Raw genomic sequence first — 23,257 nt, 5'->3', positions numbered from 1 at the left:
CAGCCCCGGTGGCACAGCGGTTTAGCGCCGCCTGCAGCCCGGGGTTTGATCCTGGGGACCCTGGATCGAGTCCCACATCAGGCTCCCTGCATGGAGCCTGCTTCTCCCTCTGCCTGTGCCTCTGCCTCTCTCTCTCTCTCTCACTGTGTCTCTATGAATAAATAAAATCATTTAAAAAAATAATTCTATTTTTGTATATATGTGTGTATATATAGTATATATATATGTTTTTTATATATATGTTATATACATATATATGTTTTATATATGATTCGGGTCTCAAGGATCACGCCCTGGGCTGAAGGCGGCACTAAACTGCTGAGCCACCCAGGCTGCCCTGTTGAGGGTTTTTATCATGAATGGCTGTTGTACTTTGTCAGATGCTTTCTCTGAGAGAAATGACCCAAATTTTAAATACAGTGACTGGAAAGAAACTCTTGGGGTATTACTAAGTCAATCTTGTACATCTTAAACCTAATTGTGTTTGCTCTGACATTATCTAAATGGAGCATTAGTCAAATCAACTTTGGCTTTTGTAGCTAGGTCAGAGTTTTTTTAATTTTTATTTATGTATTTTTAAAAAGATTTTATTTTATGGAGACACAGAGAGAGGCAAAGACACAGGCAGAGGTAGAAGCAGGCTCCATGCAGGGAGCCCGATGTGGGACTCGATCCCGGGACTCCAGGATCCGCCCTGGACCAAAGGGAGGCACTAAACTGCTGAGCCGTCCAGGGATCCCCTTCTACTTCTTTTTTTTTTTGGCTTTTACTCTTTAGTTTTACAGTTACAGACTATCCTTTCATTGTATTTAATTTTTTTTGGGGGGGGGGTACATACAGGTTTTTCTTTTTCTTTTTCTTTTTTTTTTTTTTTACAGGTTTTTCTTTTGTTACAATTTTGGGATCTAGTTTTCTAACAAATGAGCCAAAATACACATGGGAACCAGTGTATTGCTCTATTCTGTTCATCTGTCTGATTATATTCTCTCTTTGTTTTTATTTATTATTTATTTATTTTTCAATTTTGGGTCTTTTCTGATTTGCTTAGTGTATATTTCTCTGGAGTTGTTGCCATTTCAGTATTTTGTTCTCTCATTCATCTGTTCTTCTCTGGACAAAATGAAGGATGGAAAAACTCACCTCAGAAAAGAGAACAAGAGGGCAGCCTGGGTGGCTCAGCAGTTTAGCGCTACCTTGAGCCCAGGGCGTCATCCTGGAGTTCCCGGATCGAGTCCCACGCCGGGCTCTCTGCATGGAGCCTGCTTCTCCCTCTGCCTGTGTCCTTGCCTGCCCCCCCCCCCCCCGTGTCTGTCATGAAAAAATAAATTAAATCCTTAAAAAAATAAAAATTAAAAAAAAGAACAAGAAGCAGTACTGACTGCCAGGGATCTAATTAGTATGGACAAAAGTAAGATGTCAGAACTGGGGTTCAGAATATTGATTATAAAGATACTAGCTAGGCTTGAAAAAAGCATAGAGGACACTAGAGAATCCATTTCTGGAGAAATGAAAGAACTAAAATCTACTCAAGTCAAAATAAAAAAGGCTATTAGTGAGATGCAATATACAATGGAGGCTCTAACTGCTAGGATAAATGAGGCAGAAGAGAGAATTAGTTATATAGAGGACAAAATGATGGAGAATAAAGAAGCTGTCTGAGAAAAAGATAAACAATTACTGGATCTCGAGGGAGGAAATCAAGAGATAAGTGGTACCATAAAATAAAACAATATTAGAATAATTGGGATCCCAGAAGAAGAGTAGAATGGGGCAGAAGGTAGATTGGAAGAAATTATAGCAGAGAATTTCCCTACTCTGAGGAAGGAAACAGGTATCCAACCAAGTCCAGGAGGCAAAGGGAACCCCCCTCAAAATCAATAAAAATAGATAAGCACCCTAACATATAATAGTGAAGGTTGGAAATCTCAGAGACAAAGAGAAAATCCTGAAAGCAGCTTTGCCAAGAGGTCCATAACCTACAAGGATAGAAACATTAGACTGGCAGCATCTATCCACAGACCTGACAGGCCAGAAAGGACTGGCATGATAAATTCAGGGTGCTAAATGAGGGAAATATGCAGCCAGGAATACTTTATCCAGCTAGAGTGTCATTCAAAATAGATAAAAAGCTTCCAGGACAAACAGAAACTAAAAGAATTAAAAAAAAAAAAAAAAGTGATTACCAAACCAGCCCTGCAAGAAATATTAAAGGGGATCCTTGAGGTGAAGTGAAAAGAGAGCCCCCAAATAACATAGACCAGAAAGAACAGAACAACATACAGAAACAGTGACTTTACAGGTAATACAATGACACAAAATTCATATTCTGAATGTAAATGGACTAAATGCCCCAATCAAAACATGCAGGGTATCAGATTGAATTAAAAATTAATTAATTAATTAAAATTAGTCTCTTGCAGACAGCATATTGATGGATCTTGCTTTTTAATTTTTAAAAGGGACTCATTTTAGACCCAAAGACACCTCCAGATTGAAAGTGAGGGGGTGGAAAACCATTTATCATGCTAATGGACATGAATCGAAAGCTGGAGTGGCAATCATATATCAGAAAAATTCAATTTTAAACCAAAGACTGTAGTAAAAGATGAGGAAGGACACTATATCATAATTAAAGGCTCTACTCAACAAGATCTAACAATTGTGAATATTTATGCCCCTAACACGGGAGCAGCCAATTATATAAGGCAATTAATAGCAAAATTAAACACATTGATAATAATACAATAATAGTAGGGGACTTTAACACTCCACTCACTGCAGTGGATTGATAACCTAAACTGAAGATCAGCAAGGAAACAAGGGCTTTGAATGACACACAGGACCAGATAGACTTCACAGATATATTCAGAGCATTCTGTCCTAAAGCAACAAAACACATTCTTCTCAAGTGCACGTGGAACATTCTTCAGAATAAATCACATACTGAGTCACAAATCAGGCCTCAATGAGTACCAAAAGATTGGGATCATTCCCTACATATTTTCAGACCACAATGCTTTGAAACTGGAACTCAATCACAAGAGGAAATTTGGAAAGGAAGCATATACATGAAGGCTAAAGAACATCTTATCAAAGAATGAATGGATCAACCAGGAAATTAAAGAAGAATTTAGAAATTCAGGAAACAAATGAAAAAGAAAATACAACTGTTGAAACCTTTGGGATGCAGCAAAGGCAGTCCTAAGAGGAAAATATTTAGCAGTCAAGCCTTTCTCAAAAAACAAGAAAGGTCTCAACTACACAACCTAACCTTACACCTAAATGTGCTGGAGAAACAGCAAATAAAGCCTAAACCCAGCAGGAGAAGAGAAATAATAAAGATTAGAGGAGAAGAGAAATAATAAAGATTAGAGGAGAATCCATGAAAGAGAAACCAAAAGAACAGAACAGATCAATGAAACTAAGGCCTGGTTCTTTGAAAGAATTAATAAGATTGATAAACCCCTGGACAGATTTATCAAAAAGAAAAGAGAAAGGACCCAAATAAATAAAATCATGAATGAAAGAAGAGAGATCACAACCAACACTGAAGAAATACAAACAATTATAAGAACATATCATGGATAATTATATGCCAAAAAATTAGGCAATTTGGAAGAAATGGATGCATCCTAGAGACGTATTTACCAAAAGTGAAACAGGAAGAAATAGAAAACCTGAACAGACCCATAACCAGCAAGGAAATTGAAGCAGTATTAAAACAATCTCCCAACAAACGAGTCCAGGGACAGATGACTTCCCAGTGGAATGCTATAAACATTTAAAGAATAGTGAATACCTATTCTTTTGAAGCTATTTCAAAAAAAGAAATGGAAAACTTCCAAACTCTTTCTGTGAGGCCCACATTACCTTAATCCCAAAACCTGACAGAGACCCCACCAAAAAGGAGAATTATAGACCAATATCCCTGATGAACATGGATGCAAAAATTCTCACTAAAATACTAGCCAATAGAATTCAACAGTACATTAAAAGGATTATTCATCATGACCAAGTGGGATTTATTCCTGGGCTGCAAGGGTAGTTCAACATCTGCAAATCAATCTGTGATACACTACATTAATAAAGAAAGGACAAGAACCATAGGATCCTCTTAATAGATGTAGAAAAAGCATTTGACAAAGTACAACATCCTTCCTTGGTTAAAACTCTTCACAGTATAGGGACAGAGGGAACATACCTCAATCTCGTAAAAGCCATATACAAAAAGATCACAACAAATATCCTCAATGAAGAAAAACAGTGTTTTTCCCTTAAGGTCAGGAACACAGCAGGGATGTCCACTCTCAACACTGTTATTCAACATAGTACCAGAAGACCTAGCCTCAGCAATCAGACAACAAAAAGAAATAAAAAGGCATCTGCATTGGCAAAGAAGTCAAACTCTCACTCTTTGCAGATGACATGATACTCTATGTGGAAAATCCAAAAGACTCCACCTCAAAATTGCTAGCACTCCACAGGAATTCAGCAACGTGGCAGGGTATAAAATCGATGCACAGAAATCAGTTGCAGGGATCCCTGGGTGGCGCAGCGGTTTGGCGCCTGCCTTTGGCCCAGGGTGCGATCCTGGAGACCCGGGATCGAATCCCACGTTGGGCTCCCGGTGCATGGAGCCTGCTTCTCCCTCTGCCTGTGTCTCTGCCTCTCTCTCTCTCTCTCTCTTTGTGACTATCATAAAAAAAAAAAAAAAAAAGAAATCAGTTGCATTTCTGTACATTAACAATAAGGCAGAAGAAGGAGAAATTAATGAGTCAGTCCCATTTATAATTGCACCCAAAACCATAAGATAACTTTAGGAATAAACCTAAACAAAGAGGCAAAGTATCTGTGCTCAGAATACTATAGAACACTCATGAAAGAAATTGAGGGAGACACAAACACCTGGAAAAACGTTCCATGCCCATGGATTGGAAGAACAAATATTGTTAAAATACCTATGCTACTTAGAGCGATCTATACATTCCATGCAATCCCTATCAAAATTCCATCAACTTATTTTCCAGAGCTGGAATAAATAATCCTAAAATTTGTATGGAACCAGAAAAGAGCCAGAATAACCAAGGAATGTTGATAAAACCAAAACTGATGGCATCACAATTCTGGACTTCAAGCTCCATTACAGAGCTGTAATCATCAAGACAGTATGGTACTGGCACAAAAACAGACACACAGATTAATGGAACAGAATAGAGAACTCAGAAATGGACCCTCAACTCTATGGTCAGCTAATCTTTGACAAAGCAGGAAAGAATATCTATTGCAATAGATAAAAGACTGTCTCTTCAACAAATAGTGTTGGGTAAATTAGGCAGCCACATGCAGAAGAATAAACTGGCCCATTTCTTCACACCATCCACAAAAATAGGCTCAAAATGGATGAAAGACCTAATTGTGAGATTAGAATCCATCAAAATCTTAGAGAACACAGGCAGCAACCTTTGTGACCTTAGCTGCAGCAACTTCTTGCTAGATCTCCAGAGGCAAGGGAAACAAGCGCAAAAATGAACTGTTGGGACTTCATCAAGATAAAATGGTTTTGCACAACAAAGAAAATTGGTGACAAAACCAAAAGGCAACTGACAGAATGGGAAAAGATATTTACAAATGACACATCAGATAAAGGGTTGTTGTCCAAAATCCTTTTTTAAAAATATTTTATTTATTCATGAGAGAGAGGCGGTGGGGGTGGGGGTGCGGGCAGAGGGAGAAGCAAGCTCCATGGGAGCCTGACATGGGACTCGATCCTGGATCTCCAGGATCACACCCTGGACCAAAGGCAGCGCTAAACTGCTGAGCCACCTGGGCTGCCCTACTTATCCAAAATCTGTGAAGAACTTATCAGACTCAACACCCAGAGAACAAATAACCCAACCAAGAAATAGGCAGAAGACATGAACAGACCTTTCTTCAAAGAAGGCTTGCAAATGGCCAACAGACACATGAAAAAAATGCTCAACATTATTTGGCATCAGGGAAACACAATTCAAAACCACAATGAGGGGTCCCTGGGTGGCGCAGCGGTTTAGCGCCTGCCTTTGGCCCAGGGCGCGATCCTGGAGACCTGGGATCGAATCCCACGTCGGGCTCCCGGTGCATGGAGCCTGCTTCTCCCTCTGCCTGTGTCTCTGCCTCTCTCTCTCTCTCTCTCTGTGACTATCATAAATAAATAAAAATTCAAAATCACAATGAGATACCACCTTACACCACTTAGAATGGCTAAAATTAACAAGTCAGGAAACAAGATGTTGGTGAGGATGCAGAGAAAAGGAATCCCTCTTACATTGTTGGTGGAAATGCAAGCTGGTTTAGCCACTCCGGAAAACAGTATAGACATTCCTTAAAAAGTTGAAAATAGAGCTACCCTATGACCCAGCAATTGCACTACTACTGGGTATTTCCCCCAAAGTTACAAATGTGATTTGAAGGGGTGCCTGCACCCTGAGTGTTTATAGCAGCAGTGTTCACAATAGCCAGACTTGGAAAGAGCCCAGATGTCCATCGACAGATGAATGGATATAGAGGTGGTATATATACAGTTGAATACTACTTAGCCATCAAAAAAAAGAAATCTTGCCATTTGCAATGATGTGGATGGAACTGGAGGATATTATGCTTAGTGAAAAAGGTATATCAAAGAAAGATGATTATCATATGATCTCACTTATATGTGGAATTTAAGAAACAAGATCATAGGGGAAAGGAGGCAAAAGTAAAACAAGATGAAATCAGAGAGGGAGACAAACCATAAAAACTCTTAGTCATAGGAAATAAACTGAGGGGAGGTGGTCAGAGGATGGGGTAACTGGGTGATAGACATTAAGGAGGGCACGTGAGATAATGAGTCCTGGGTGTTATATAAGACCGATGAATCACTGACCTCTATCTCTGAAACTAATAATAACATTATTTGGTAATTATATTGAATTTAAATAAGATTTTAAAAATTCTTATTAAAGAAAATACAAACGGACAGTGGTCAGTATTCATAGTTTCTTCATGTGATATCCACAGTGGTCAGTGTTAAAAGTTACCAAACATACAAACACACGGGAAATTGTGACCCATATTCATGAAAAAGTCTATAGATGAGATGGCTCAGATATTGGACTTAGCAATGTAGCTATTATAAGTAATTTAAATAATTAAAAATACAGTGAACAGTTAAGTAGTCTCAGGAGAGAAAACCATTAAAAAGGGAGCAAATTATAGTACTGAGAAGTATAGGAATGGAAAATGAAGATTTCATGTACCAGTAGATTGAATATAACAGAAGTCAGTGAACTGGAGTGCAATAAAAATTATCCTGTCACAGAAAGAAAAAATATTGAAGAAAAATGAATCATCTCAGGGGGCTGTGTCACAATATAAAATTATCTGATCTGTATGAGTATTGGACAGAAAAAAATTAAAGATGTAATGTCTGGAAACTTCCTAAATTTGGTGAAAACCATTGACTTAACAGATCTAAGAAGCTCAGCAAACTTTAAGGATAAATATTGGGGAAATCTAGGCTTATCATAGTCAAGCATCTGAAATCTAACATGAAAATCTTGAAAGTGGAGAAAAAGAAACGTTATATATGTGGGTAAGAAATCCCACTGACAAAAAAAAAAAAAAAAAAAGAAATCCCACTGACCCTTCATCATAAATAGTGGAGTTAATACAATGAAGATCTTTAAAGTGCTGAAAGAAAAATACCAAAACACCTGTTGTTCCAGAATTCTTTATCTGTTGAAAATATCCTTTAAAAACAAGGATGAAATGAAGGTATTTTTTCAAATAAAAGAGAATTGGTTGCTAGCAGACAGCATTATAAAAAATACTAATGGATGTCCTTTGGGACAATAGGACGTGAGACCAGATGGAAACTTGGATCTATAGGAAAAAATGAAGATCACTGGAAAAGGTAAATAATGGGCAAATACAAAAGGCTCTTTTCTGTTTTTTCTTAAAATTTGCTTAAAAGACAGTTGATTAAAGCAAAAATAATAACCACATAGAATGAGGTTTAGAATATATGTAGAAGTAAGCTGTGACAAAATTTGCACAAGGAATGGGGAGAGAGGAACTAAATGGACCCTTATGTTGTAAGGTTATTACATTTGTGAAAAATAAGTCGGGGGCAGCCCCGGTGGCGCAGCGGTTTAGTGCCGCCTGCAGCCCGGGGCGTGATCCTGGAGACCCTGGATCGAGTCCCACGTCAGGCTCTCTGCATGGAGCCTGCTTCTCCCTCTGCCTGTGTCTCTGCCTCTCATTCTCTCTCTGTGTCTCTATGAATAAGTAAATAAAATCTTTTAAAAAAATAAATAAATAAAAGAAAAAAATAAGTGGGAAGTAGGAATGTTGTGTGTAAGGTGAAGAAAGAGTTAAAATAAGAGGAATGAACTGTCCGATATGAAGAGGTATTATATTGACTCTACATAGACTCTGATAAGGTAAAGATGTGTATTCCTTAATAGAACTCCTTGGTAAAACAACTACTAGAAAAAAAATTAATAAAAACAACAACAATCCCCCCCCCAAATATATATTTAAGAAGCCAAAGAAGAAATAAAAAGCACTAAAAAAATTTTAATTAACCTCAAAGAAAGCAATAAGACAGCGATATAAAAGCACAAAACAGATGAGATAAATGAAAAACAAATGGTAAGATAGTTGACTTACTCTTGAGTATCAACAATTGTTCCTAGGGAACCTAGGGATCCTCAATAAATAAAATCTTAAAAAAAAAAGGGTCAAAGTAGGGACACCTGGGGAGCACAGTTGGTTGGGCATCCGACTCTTGGTTTCAGCTCAGGTTGTGATCTCGGGGTTGTGAGATTGAGCCCTGCATCAGGCTCTGCACTCAGCACCCAGTCTGCTTGAGTGTCTCCCTCCCTCTCTCTGTCTCTCCTCTGCTCCCATGCCCCGCACCACATGCTCTCTCTTTTGAAAATAAATAAATAAATCTTAAAAAAAAAAAACAAATACCGGGATCCCTGGGTGGCGCAGCGGTTTGGCGCCTGCCTTTGTCCCAGGGCGCGATCCTGGAGACCCGGGATCGAGTCCCACATCGGGCTCCCAGTGCATGGAGCCTGCTTCTCCCTCTGCCTGTGTCTCTGCCTCTCTCTCTCTCTCTCTCTCTCTGTGACTATCATAAAACAAACAAACAAACAAACAAAAAAATATCATAACAGGTTCAAATTAAAAGGAAGGAAAATAAACAATAAGCGTAGAGAAGCTGACGTAGCTATATTAGTTTCAGCACATACCTCAAGCAAGAGTATTACAAGAGATTGCAGAGTGTCATTACATAATGATCAAAAAGCAATTTACCAGAAAGACATACATAAATATGTATGTGCCTACTCAGAAAGTATCCAACTTCATTACGCAAAAACTGTTAAGCCTAGGGAGGAGAAAAGGACAAATCCACAATGATGTTTAAGTATATTAATACCCTTCTCTCAGTAATTAATAAAACAGGTAAAAAATCTGTAAGGATATAGAAGATCTAAGCAACTACCTTTACCTAATTGACATTTATAGAACACTTTACAAAATAATGCCAGATTATACATTTGTTCCAAGTGTGCACAGAATGTTCATTGAGACTTTTATGTCATTGAAGACATCATAGACAGTTAATATGCAGATAATATGCTGGGAGAAGAACATTTTAATTATTTTTTTAAAGATTTTATTTATTCATTCGAGAGAGAGGGAGCACAAGCAGGAGAGGCAGAGAGAGAAGACTCCCCACTGAGCAGGAGCCCGACGTGGGGGTCGACTCCAGGACTCTGGAATCATGACCTGAGCCAAAGGCTGATGACCAGTCAACTGAGCCACCCAGGTGCCCTGAAAACTTCAATATTTGTATGTTAACTGTACTGGAATTAAAATTTTTAAAAAATTGCTAGGGTTGATATTTAGAATACACAAGGAATTCCTGCAAATTAAGAAGAAAAAGGCAGCATTTCCAGTAGAAAATGGGCAGAGAGGAGGTGCCTGGGTGGCTTAGTCAGTTAAGCCACTGATTTGATTTTGGCTCAGGTTGTAATTTAGGGTTGTGAGATCGAGCCCCCTGCAGCTCTGTGCTCAGCATGGAGTCTTATCCTTTTCCCTCTGCTCCCACCCTCAAATAAATCTAAAACAAAAAAGAAGGAAAGAAAAAAACTCCATTGGCCATATCTCATTCTCCAACTCCCTGGACACACAAATAATGCATGTAACTGTTAAGTGCCATGGGATGGATGGATATATATATATATATATATATATATATATATATATATATATATCATATATACAGACTTGCTGAGCTAAATGACATGTTGATTAATTATTACAACTGTGCTCCAGAATGGCTTTGCTAGCCTACTTTACCTCCAGCAAAGAATACTGGTTACTATATTCTCACATTTCTACCAACACTTGCCATTATCCAGCTAACTATTTTTTGTCAGTCTAAGAGATATAAAGTAGTATCTTGTTAATAAATATTTTAATATTTGTTATAGCCCACGAGTTTGAATATCTATTCCTATGCCTAGCCTATGGGTTTCTTATTCTGTAAATTCTTTGTTCTAACTCTTTGCCCATTTTCTTATTTATTTATTTTAGAGAGAGAGAAATTACATGATCAGGGAGAGGGGACAGAGGGTGAGAAAAACCAAGCAGAGTCCTCACTGAGTGTGGAGCTTTACCCAGGGCTTGATCCCACAACCCTGAGACCATGACCTGAGCCAAAATCAAGAGTTGGATGCTCAACCTACAGAGCCACCCAGGTGCCCCAGGTTTGCTAAAGATTTCTTAAGGAGGATTAAAAAAAAAAAAACATGAAAAAAGTTAATAAATTGGGCTTCATCAACAGTAAAAAATTTTGTTCTTCTAAAAACATTAAAAGATTTTTAAAAAAGATTTTATTTGAGAAAAAGAGAGACAGGGAGAGATTGGAGGGGGTCAGAAGGAGAGGGAGAGAGAGAGAATCCTCAAGCAGATTCTGTGCTGAGTGTAGAGCCTGAGGCGGGGCATCATCTCATGACCTGAGATCATGACCTGAGCAGAAATCGAGAGTCCTACGCTTAACCGACTGAGCCACCCAGGTGCCCTGACATTGTCCAAAAATTTAAAGGCAAGCCACAGACTGAGAGAAAATTTTACAAACCATATGTACAGTAAATAACTTGTATTTTGAATTTATAGACCTTTTACAACTTAGTAATAAGACAAAGAACCAGTTAAAAATGGGCAAAGATGTGAATCCACACTTTACTAAAGTAGATGTGTGGATGGCATTCTGAGCACATGGACAGATTCTCGACATGATTAGTCATTAGGAGAAAATGGAAATTAAAACCACGATGAAGTATTACTCTAAACTTTTTTTTTTTAAGATTTTATTTATTCATGAAAGACCCAGAGAGAGAGGCAGAGACACAGGCAAAGGGAGAAACAGGCTCCTTGCAGGGAGCCTAATGCGGGACTTGATCCCAGGACCCTGGGATCACCCCCTGAGCCAAAGGTAGATGCTTAACCACTGAGCCACTGAGGTGCTCCTACTCTAAACTCTTTAGAATGGCTAAAATTTAAAAGATGGACCATATCAGGTGTTCAGGATTGGAACAACCATAACACCTACTGGTGGGAATATAAAATGGTACAACTGCTTGGAAAAACAGTTTGGCAATTTTTTAAAACATTAAACCTCCAACCACTCCTATCCAAGAGGAGTGAAAGCATATGTTCATACGAAGACTTGTACATGCATGTTCATTGCAGGTTTATTTGTAAAAGCTGAAACTAGGAATAACTCAAAGATCAATCAGTAGGTAAATGGTGGTACATCCATACAAGGGAATGCAACTCAGTATTAAAAAGGAATGACCTAAAAAAATGAGCTGTTTTTTCCAGTTTTATGAGACATAATTGACATGCAGCATTGTATTGGTTTTAGGTGTAAAGCATGATGACTTGATATATGTATATATTGTGAAGTAATCACAATAAATTTACATAACATCTATCACCTCACATAGTTACAGAAAAGGAATGAACTTCTGATACACAAATAACATGGAATAATCTCACAATGATTGTGCTGAGTGAAAGAAGCCAGACACAGATGAGTACATAAAATATGACTCTATTTATAACAGGCAAACTTATTTATAGTGACAAGGAGCAGACCAAGGGTAGCATGGGAATGGGGTGGAGTGAGGAGTGGAAGTAAAGAGGCAAGGGGAAACTTTGGGGGTTGATATATTTATTGTAATTGTGGTGATGATTTCATGGGTGTATGTTAAAATTCATGATGTATACTTTCTATATGGACAGTTTATTGTATGTTAGTTTATACCTTGGTGATACTGTTTTTAAGAATAGCCAGAGAAAAAAGACTGATTACCGTCCAAGGAACAAGAATTGGACTGATAATTGTCTCCTCAAGAGTAGCAATAAAAGCCAGAGACAGTGAGCTATTTTATTGTGTGTAAAGAAAACAACTGTCAGCCTAGAACTTGTATTTGCAGCGAAACCATGTTTCAAGAATGAGACAAATGTTGAAGGAAGTTCACACTAACAGATACTCAGTAAAGGCACTTGGAGAGTATCAACCTCAGAGTAAAGAAAATGATCCTAGAAGGAAGGTGCAGGGGGGAATGGTGAGCAAAGGGAACAGTAGACATGTGGGGAAATTGAAGTTCAAGATGGCCATAGAAAAAGAAATGACTGTATTGCCCAGTGTTTGGCATTATTAAAACAAAGGGAGAGAACTCTACCACTAGCCAGCAATAGCGTATCTGAGAAATGTTAAGAGTTAAAGTATTTTTCTTGTGTTGTTTAGTAGGAGGGTTAAATATATTGATAAATTCAGAGTTTTAAGTTTTACATGCAGGTAAGATTTCTAGGTTAACCCCCATGCAAATAGAGTGTGGAAAGTGCATGACTCAAAAACCAACAGAAGGAAAATGTAATGAGAATAAACAGAAGGCAGGAAAGTCAAACAAATGATTTTGCCAGAGGAGGCCAACACTTAACATCAACCAAAATTGTTGAATGTACTGGTAGTTGGAGCGAGGAGAACTGTGCTTGTGTGGGACACGGTCTCTCTAGACAAAGCAGAGAGCTGTCTTGTAGCAGTGATTTTCAGAGTTTGATCAAGAGTATTTTCATGTTGGGGCTCCTGGGTGGTCCAGTCGGTTGGGTGTTTCAGCTCAGGTTGTGATCTCGGGGTCATGGGGTCGAGCCCCACATCGGGCTCCATGCTCATCACAGAGTCTGTTTGAGATTCTCTCTCCTTTTCCCTCTGCCCCTCTCCTCTAAAATGAATACATCTTCAAAAAAAAAAGAAGTCTTTAAAAAAAAGTATTCTCACATTGATGATAAAATATTGGTTGGCTGTTGAACCGTGTTGACATTTGCATTGATGTTGAGCCGCCCAGGTGCCCTACAAATGTGATTTTTTAAAAATATGGCATAATGAATATGAAAGCATTGGAAGTTCTATATAACTCAGTGAACTAATAATGTCCAAAAGCCGCTGTTTTGATGCTCACAGTTCATGCATGGTGAAAAGCTTTGTTCAAAGTGTGAGACCAGTGGATGTTAATGTGATAAAGTATGAAAATGTCTACTGGTATGGTTTCAGATTCAGTATTGCCTCTAACCTTTAAGAAACTACCACTTTTTGAGTTTTGGTATAGCATCAAAGAGGAATATCCATAAACATCTGAAAAGGTTATTATAATACCTCTCCCTCCTCTTCCTCCTCCTCTTTCTTCACCTCTCCCTCTTCTAATCATGTATCTGTGAGAGGCCAGAATTTTTTTTTCATGCATTTAAAACAGTGTTTCGGGCAGCCCTGGTGGCGCAGCGGTTTGGCGCCGCCTGCAGCCTGGGGTGTGGTCCTGGAGACTCGGGATCGAGTCCCACATCGGGCTCCCTGCGTGGAGCCTGCTTCTCCCTCTGCCTGTGTCTCTGCCTCTCTCTGTGTCTATGAATAAATAAAATAAAATCTTTTAAAAAATAAAAAAATAAAATAAAATAAAACAGTGTTTCAGGGCAGCCCCAGTGGAGCAGCGGTTTGGCGCCGTCTGCAGCCTGGGGTATGATCCTGGAGACCCGGGATGGAGTCCCCCGTCGGGCTCCCTGCATGGAGCCTGCTTCTTCCTCTGCCTCTTTCTTTGTGTCTATGAATAAATAAATAAAATCTTAAAAAAAAAAGAAACAGTGTTAAATAAAATCTTAAAAAAAAGAAACAATGTTTCACAACAGACTGAAGGTGGAAATTGATGAGAATCCACACTTTTATAAAGTTGTAAATTAAAGACATTGTACAAATGTAAAACAGTGCCACTCTTTTCCTACTCATATTTTTAGAAAGTTCTTTTTTCATAAAATTATATTGTTTATGATAATATTTAATGGGCTTATTATAAATTTTAAATTAGTATTTAAACATTTCTTTTTATTTCTGGTATAGTAAATATTATTCACCCACACATATAGACCCTCCTTAGAGTTCTCAGTAAGTTTTAAGGATGTAAAATGGTCCTGATACCAGGAATTTAAGAACCACTGGTTTATTCTAGAGTCTTCAAAAGAATGGCGTTCAGGCCATGGTAGACTTTCAGAAGTAAGAGCGTTTAGGGATTGGTTGACCTTTCGCTGTGACCTTTACTCAGTTGTCTGAGTAAGATTGTTGTTGAATGGGATGGCTTTCAGAAGCATAGTCATTGAAGTGAAGCTGTTGTTGATTGTCTGGCTTTTCAAAAGCCTGTATTATGGTGTGAATCTGTCATTGATTTGGATAAGCTTGAAACTAGTTTTGGTGGTTACTTCTTGCTATAGAAAAAAGAACAATCAATACTCTCTTAAGTGGTTGGAAACCTTTTATTCTCAATGGAAAAGATGAGGAAAAAATAGAACGTATAACTCTTATAACTCAATAATCAAAAGACAAACCAATTTTTCAAATGGGCAAAGGATCTGAATAGCCATTTCACCAAAGATACAGGTATCTCCTGCTTTTTCAAAAGTTCGTGTTAGCCACTTCACTTTTACGAAAGACCTACATTATTAGTACCTGCTTTTTCTGAGGGAACTCTGAAGAGGATTTTTGCCTTTATGGAAAAAAAAAAAAAGGCAAAAAGAGAAAAAGACATGCAGTGTTTTGCAGCAAACTATTATAAAGGCAGCGTGAACTCCAAGCAACAAGAGTGGCACCTCCAAGCTCCTTCAGTGTGTCATCATCAAGCCGCCTATAGCATTGAACTGTGTCTGTGAGCATCTGCACTTTTGCTCAATTTATTTTGTGCATCCTTTAGCAAGATGTGCCCTAAGGTGTCAGAAAGGCCTAGAGGGGTTATATTTTTGGGTTGGGGGACGCTCAAACATTTTTCTATTTAAATTAATGGTTAAGTGCTTCTTCACTGTATGCCATTTTGGCTTACGAAAGATTTCATAGGAACACTCCACTTTTGGATAATGGAGGGAACCTGTATACATGGTCAATAGCACATGAAAAGATGTCCAACATCATTAGTGACCAGGGCAATGCAAATCAGAATCACATTGACACACCACTTAACACCTACTAGTGTTGTTCTAATCAAAACAATAGATAACAATATGTGTTGGTGAGGACATGGAGAAATTAGAGCCTTCATTCACTGCTGCAAGGAATATAAAATGGTGTAGCCACTTTGGAGAACAGTCTGGCAGTTCCTTAAAGTTAGAATTTGGGTTGCCATTTGACCCAGAGTCTCAAGAGAAATGGAAACATTTGTCCAAATTAAAACTTATACACAAATGATCATAGCAGTATTATTCATAACAGCCAAAAAGTGTGAACAACCCAAATGTCTATCCACTGATGAGTGGATAAATGAAATGTGGTATATCCATAGAATGGAATATTAGGAAAGGAATGAGGTACTGATATATCCTACAACATGAATGAACATTGAAAGCATGTGAACCCATCATAAAGGACCATATATTGTATGAGATGTCCAAATTAGACAAATCTATAGAGACAAAATAGTTTAGTCTTTGTATAGGACCAGGGGTCTGAGAATATGGTAGCTAAAGAGTGGTTCTTCCTTAACCCAGAGCTCCCAAGGCCACGTCAGCATGGGCACTGGGAGAAATGCCGTTCCTGGGAGCTTTAGCAGTTCATTTCCTGTTGGTGAGGGTTTGGAAACCTGGAGATTCAAGATTTAATAGTCATGGGCCGTTGCAGACTGGCCTTGGAATTTCTTTGGCTGTACAGTTCCTTTGAAACTTGAGAGGCCAGCTGTAGAAAGATTTTCTTGAGATAATTGTAGAAGTATGAATATGGACTGAGCATTTGATGATATCAAGAAATTATTGACTTTGTTAGATGCGATAATGATATTGTGGTCATATAAGGAAATGTCTTTGTGTTTTATAATTATGTCCAGACAAAGCATTTAGGGATGAAACAGCATGATGTCAGGGACTTATTTTTAAATAATATAGCTAAAACAGAGAGAAGGAGCGGCCCAGCCCAGGAGGGAAGGAAAGAGAGACAGAAGAAAGGAATGAAGCCACAAAACCAGTAGTGAAACGTTTTAATTGTTTAATCTGTAGGATGGGGTTCATTTCACTCCTCTCTTGACTTTTATGTAGTTAGAGAACTTTCATTAAAAATAAAATAAAAGGGGCAGCACCGGTGGCACAGCGGTTTAGCGCTGCCTGCAGCCTGGGGTGTGATCCTGGAGACCTGGGATCGAGTCCCCCGTCGGGCTCCCTGCATGGAGCCTGCTTCTCCCTCTGCCTGTGTCTCTGCCTCTCTCTCTGTGTCTCTATGAATAAATAAACAAAATCTTAAAAAAAATAAAATAAATTATTTTTCATAGGTAAATAACCATAGATGTGAAAGATCATATGTAGTCTCTGATCTTTGATTTATCAGCATCTGTGTTCTATCTTTCCCTTGAATTAATTTGTGGCTTCTTTGTGAAACCTTTTCAAACAGTAGACTAGGGTGGGATAGAGTACTTGAATCTGATCTTCCCCTATGGGTTCACTCCAGTTGTCTGCCACATAACTGTGGGTTGCAAAATGTTTGGGGTCACAGTTTCATTTCTTATGAAAGTTGCTGCTTGGCAATATCCCCTTAGAACTCCTTCAGTTTGGATATGAATATGAATGCTGACATTTTTATAGACGGGAAGAGGAAAAGTCTTGAGCGTGTACATTCATATTTGTACACACACAGAGGCATATATATATATATATATATATATATATATATGTACTATATATAGTACATATAGATTTGCATGATATGCATAAGATTACTTTGGAAGCATAAACCCCCAAAATAGTAACATTGAATGCCTTCAGGGAAGAAAACTGATAGCTGGGAAAGGACATGGGATGAAAGAGGACCCAGAACCAAGTCCTGGAGGATTTTATAACTAAGGGTTGGGGAGCAGCAAGTGATTGCTGCTTATAAAGTCACCCCGAGGGCAGCCCGGGATCGAGTCCCATGTCAGGCTTCCTGCATGGAGCCTGCTTCTCCCTCTGCCTGTGTCTCTGCCTCTCTGTGTGTCTCACATGGACAAATAAATTTTTTTTTTTAAAAAATCAGATTTTTGAGTCACTGAATCTGCTTCATTTAGAGCCCATCTCAGTTGCCTCCTGCTGTTTTATGTGACTGCCAGTTGCCTTTATATGGTATTTTAGCTTTTTAATGGAGCTTTGATATGTAGTCGTCTCCTTGAGCCACAAGAGGGCAGGAGAACCTTTTGAATCGCCATAGAACAGTTTTGTGCTGGGTATCTTCTTTTTATTTTTTATTTTTTTATTTTTTAAAAGATTTATTTATTTATGATGCACATAGAGAGGCAGAGACACAGGAGGAGGGAGAAGCAGGCTCCATGCTGAGAGGCCGACGTGGGACTCCATCCCAGGACTCCAGGATTGTGCCCTGGGCCAAAGGCAGGTGCTAAACCGCTGAGCCACCCAGGGATCTACTTTCTTTTTTTTTTTTGGGGGGGGGGAGGTATCTTCTTTATGGCAAAATTGTGTGTGGAATAATTCTTTAATTCATGTCTGGCGTCTGTGTACCTAAAAGGCAGTGACTGCCTATTGTCAGTTGAGACGGGGTAAGAGAAGAGAACAGGTCTTGGAATCATATACACTTGCCTTTTGCTCTCCCTCCCCCCTTGCAAATTACTTACTGAACTCCTTACAGTAGCTTGAATATGCAAGACATACCACAGAGTTGAGGCTTGGAGTAACCCCAACCTGACTTTGAGCCCTAACTCTGGGACTTGAGGTAATTTTTTTTTTTAAAGATTTTATTTATTTATTCATGAGAGACAGAGAGAGAGAGAGAGAGAGAGGCAGAGACACAGGCAGAGGGCAGAGCAGGCCACATGCAGGGAGCCCGACGCAGGACTCGATCCCAGGACTCCAGGACTCCAGGACCATGCCCCGGGCCAAAGGCAGGCGCTAAACCGCTGAGCCACCCAGGGATCCCTGACTTTAGGTAATTTATTTACTCACTGTGAACCTGAGTTTTATCACCTGCCAAATGTATGAAGAATTTATTGAGGTAATGAGTGTCCATAAAGCTCTTAGCTCAAAAAGTAACTGCTGTAAGTATAATAATAATACCAAATACCTGCACAGGTGGATAATAGATCCTCAATAATTTTTGTAATGTAGCTCTTTATTATGTATTTAATAATTTCTTTATTGGATGACAAGCCAGGTAGTGATGTTTTCTTTGGGACAATTTCAAAGCCCCTTTTCCCAACGGGGGTCTCAAAATGTTTATGGTTTCTCTCATTTCCTAGGAAAGAGTCTATCTTTTAATGGTATAATACTATAATACTCAGGGTTTTTGTTTGTTTGTTTGTTTGTTTGTTTGTTTGTTTTTTAGTTTTTATTTAGATTCTGGGTGGCTCAGTTGGTTAAGTGTCTGCCTTCATCTCAGGTCACGGTCCCAGGGTCCTGGGCTCGAGTCCTGCCTGCATCAGGTTGTCTGCTCCTCCAGGAGCCTGCTTCTCCCTCTCTCTCTCTGCCTGCCACTCCCCCTGCTTGTGCTCTCTTTCTCTGTGTCAAATAAAAAATAAATAAATAATCTTAAATTCCAGCTAGTTAGCCTGCAGTATAATACTGGTTTCAGGTGCATAGTATAGATTCCACACTTCTGTACATTTCTGGGTGCTCATCACAGAAGATCCACTCTTTAATCCCCATCACCTGTTTAACCCATCTTGGAGAGTCTCAATTTTGGAGCTTCTGACCCTTTGTGACTTTGTGTATTTTCATTTTTGATTGAAAAACATGGTATTTGTGCCATATGCTTTGGCAGGCTTGGGCAACGTGACGCATCAAGAACACAGTGCCTGTCTTAGGTTGGGATCACAGGGAAGTAACTCTGAGAGAAGATTTAGTGTGTAGAAAGCTTACGGGGGAGTGGTTTTGGGGTTAAGGCAAAGAAAGGAAAGGGAGGAAAGGGAAGCGGGATTGTGCAGAGGGAGAATTTGGGCTGTACTTCAGTCCCAGGAAAGGCCTCAGCTGATGCCATGGGGACTGTGAAGTAGGGACAGCTCTTCAGAGTTGGGGTGAAGGGGCTGTGCCCTTATCGTTTCTCCTCAACTGGTCATAGACTGCCACTAGTCTTTGGAAGGCCAATCCATGACCCTGGGCAGGCAGCTCTTTTCAACTAAACCATTTCCTGAAGATGCCTGACATCTGGGGTCTTTCTGCTCACTGTGATGCCAGCAGATGGGGACTAGTCTTCCTCCTTGCCGGGTGGTGGGGGATCTGAGGGGCAGGCTACAACTCCCCCCTGCGCCTAAGTCACAGGGAGAATAGTGACAAAAGAGCTTTAGACAGAGTTGCTTGTAAGTAATTCTCAGGGATAATAATAATTTTTAACTTTAAGAATTCAGGATAATATCATTTTAGGGTGGGCTTTCTGTTATTACAAACCACCCCTGAATTGCAGTGGCTTAACACAGTGAAGGTTTATTTCTTTCTTATCACACTCTAGTGCAGGACTGGGGGGAAGAGTTCTGTTCTACCTCGTTGGCTCAGAGGCACAGTCTCCTCCCATCTAGTGACCCCACCAGCCCCTAGGGCCTTGGAGTCCTCCTCCGGTCCTGATCCAGTCCACAGAGGAGAAACTGGTGAGAACGTTGAGATTCTATAGGTCTCCGTGGGCCAGGACTGGAGGTGACGTGCTTCTGTAGCCCACATCCCATTGACCAGACCCCGGTCACTGACTAAGGGAAGCTGGCACCTAGAGGAGTTGTGTGCCTGTGGGGGGAAAGGACAGACATGGAACCCTCATCGCTCCAGTATTATATTGCCCATACCCTGCTGTGGCTGGATTTCAGCACTATTGGTAGATGAAAGATGCTTCAAAACTGTGCTTTTAATTTCTTAGAGCTACATATTTAAATTTTCCAAACTATCATATCACAGTTTTATTTTTACCTGGGGGTATTTTTAAAAGGTTCAGGAAAGCAAAATTTTACCAGACGGTGGAAATAGAACAAAGTCACACAGAGCCGAGAATTTAAGGATTGCTTGCTCTGGAAAGGCAAAAAGAGGTAAAACAAGTGCAGTTGTGTGTGCACGTGTGTATGTGTATATATTTCTAGGGGTGCAGAAGAAAATGGAAAAGCCTCTGATTCTGCTCCATTGCTACGGAAACAGGCTTTCCTCTCTGTTATCCAGAAATATCTTCCACAGGGTGCCAAGGAGATAGTCGGGAGGTATAGAATTACAAGGAAATATTCACACAAATAGCACTGATAGCTCCTGGGGATTCACTGGATACCACCCAGGTAGCCCTTGAATCGCAGGAGGGAAGCCAAGGTAGAGAGATCAATGACTTTGTTGTCAACAGGTGTTACTGCGGAGTGACAGCTGGGCCTCTTCTAGCCATGTTCTAGGCACTGTGTGGGCACACAGGATGAGAGGCACCAGGGCCTGACAAGTTTGCAGCCTGAAAGCTGAGGCTCAGAGAAAGGAACCAAGGCTAAGACAAGGTGGGATTAAGTGTTCTCTGAAGCCGGGACCCTGATGGGTGGGGTAAGACATTAGGGGACCTGGGGAAAGTGCTCCCATTAAGTAGAGCATTAGCAATATTTCTGAAGCAACAGTGATTGCTGAGAGTCATTTGTGAAAAATGGTGGCAAGGGGTGGGGTGGGGCGCAGAAGTGGGACAGAAGATTGGAATGGGGGGCAGAGTCCCATTACGGAGGCCTGGGTGCCAGCTCTGCAAATTTAGATTTAATGCAGCAGGGCCATTAAAGTTTCTTACACGGAATGGAAATACCTGGTGGAAACATGGTGCTCTGGACTTCAGGAATTAACAGAGCGCAGAGCTTTCTTCTGGAATTTCTATTTGAGTACCTAGAATTTAAAATTGTCTTCCTTTAATTCCCTCAGTGAAGTTCATTTAGTTGTACTTATTAAGCTAGTTACTGTGCTTGTCTCTGAAGAACAAAATTAAATAAGCTTCATTCCCTACTTTTAAGGAAATTATAGTCTGGTAGGTAAGACATACTTTAAAAAATTAGTGCCCTAGGTGAGACATGTGCTAAGACGGAGGGAGATATGGCTGGGTATACAGTGCAGGCCAACCTTTTGCAAAACCCACACTCTGCTGTGAAAGTACCAAAATCTCCCTGAAATAAAAGAAATAGCATAATTAAAATTCCCCTGCCCCCACCTCCGCCCTTGATGATGACCGTTATACAGGGAATGATTACTTTGCCCTGGAAGTGCAGTGTTAGGGGATGGGGGTGTTGCAAGGACTTTGTGGAGGAAGCAAGTCCTGAGCCTTTACTTGAAAGCTGCAGGAATGAGGCAGGAAGTGCATTTTAGGTAGGAAATAGCATGAACACAGGTGTGGGGACCTGGACAAAGGCCAGGAGAGACTCCTTATTTATTTTTTTTAATTTATTTTTTATTGGTGTTCAATTTACCAACATACAGAATAACCCCCAGTGCCCATCACCCAATCACTCCCACCCCCCGCCCTCCTCCCCTCCTACCACCCCTAGTTCGTTTCCCAGAGTTAGCAGTCTTTACGTTCTGTCTCCCTTTCTGATATTTCCCACACATTTCTTCTCCCTTCCCTTATATTCCCTTTCACTATTATTTATATTCCCCACATGAATGAGAACATATAATGTTTGTCCTTCTCTGACTGGCTTACTTCACTCAGCGGCCAGGAGAGACTCCTGTGTGGAACACAGACTTCAGGCTCTGGGTAGAGGGGTCTGATGACGATTGTAAGCCAGAATGAGAAATGGTTGGATCTGTGCTCTAGAAATGTAACTCTGGCAGCAGCGTGGAAGAGCAGTGACGAGAGAAAGGAGGTGAGATGTGGGTACCAGCTGCCTCTGTGAGTTCAGGGATGGGGCGGGGACTGGAAAGGCCGCATGGAGGGTGGAGGGTGATCTGAGCTGCATATAGAAGGATCCTAAGGAGGAGCAGACAGTGGTACTGGGGCATCTCTGGCAAAGTGAAGATTACGGGCGAAGTGACAGAATATGAAAGCCTGGCATCTTTGGACAACTACGGGGAAGCCAGCATGGCCAGCACGGCAGGGCTCTAATGGGGACATGTCCCTCACCAGGTGGGTGGGTCATGACTCAGGTTGCACTGAAAAATTTAGACTCTACCAGGTAAATGAAGAGGAGACCCCAGGCCGTCCACGTAGCAGGTCTCAACCAATTTCCCAGGATTGGTAGCATACAGAATAAATTCTCTGGCCAGAGTGGAATTAAGCTAGAAATAGTAACAGAAAGATAACTAGAAAATCCTCACGTGTTTAGAAGTCAAGAAGTAAACTTGTAAATAACCGTCATGTCAATGAAAACAAATCATAACGGAAACTGGAGAGTATTTTGAGCTAAACGATACTAAAAACACTAAAAACACGTTAGAACATATGTAATGCTATTAAAACCAAGCTTCCTGGGAAATCAGACCTAAGTACGTATATTAGAAAAAAACAAACAAACAAAGGCTAAAAATCAGAGATCTGAACCTGTGTTTCAAGAAGTTAGGAAATGTACAGCAAGTTAAACCCAAAGAAGGAAGCCAAAGTAATAAAGAGAGTTGGAAGAGAAAAAACAAAACAAAAAAAAACACAACTCACCTCAGAATATAGAAAATTAACAAACAAAACAAAACAACAAAACAAAAGTTTGTCCTTTCAAAAGAGTGATAAAATGGACAGACCTCTGGT

At 39.9% G+C, this 23,257-nt stretch overlaps 1 protein-coding gene across 10 annotated transcripts in view; it reads left to right on the top strand.

Moving 5' to 3' along the window:
• The window catches only part of ST3GAL3 (ST3 beta-galactoside alpha-2,3-sialyltransferase 3), a 197,749-nt gene that overhangs the window by 33,132 nt on the left and 141,360 nt on the right, over positions 1 to 23,257 (top strand). Inside the window, exon 3 of one of the 10 annotated variants that reach the window (XM_077845334.1) lies at positions 7,873 to 7,930. The exons of the other annotated variants lie outside the window; for them this stretch is intronic. Coding sequence (XP_077701460.1) covers positions 7,912 to 7,930 — 19 coding nt within the window. The 5' untranslated portion in view covers positions 7,873 to 7,911. The remainder of the gene's footprint in view (positions 1 to 7,872; positions 7,931 to 23,257) is intronic. 10 annotated transcript variants of the gene reach the window in all.

The sequence above is a fragment of the Canis aureus genome, chromosome 13 (genome assembly GCF_053574225.1).
Source record: "Canis aureus isolate CA01 chromosome 13, VMU_Caureus_v.1.0, whole genome shotgun sequence".
Classification (NCBI taxonomy): domain Eukaryota; kingdom Metazoa; phylum Chordata; class Mammalia; order Carnivora; family Canidae; genus Canis; species Canis aureus.
Note: the sequence above shows the minus strand (reverse complement) of the source record. Positions and strands in the feature narration are given on the sequence as shown.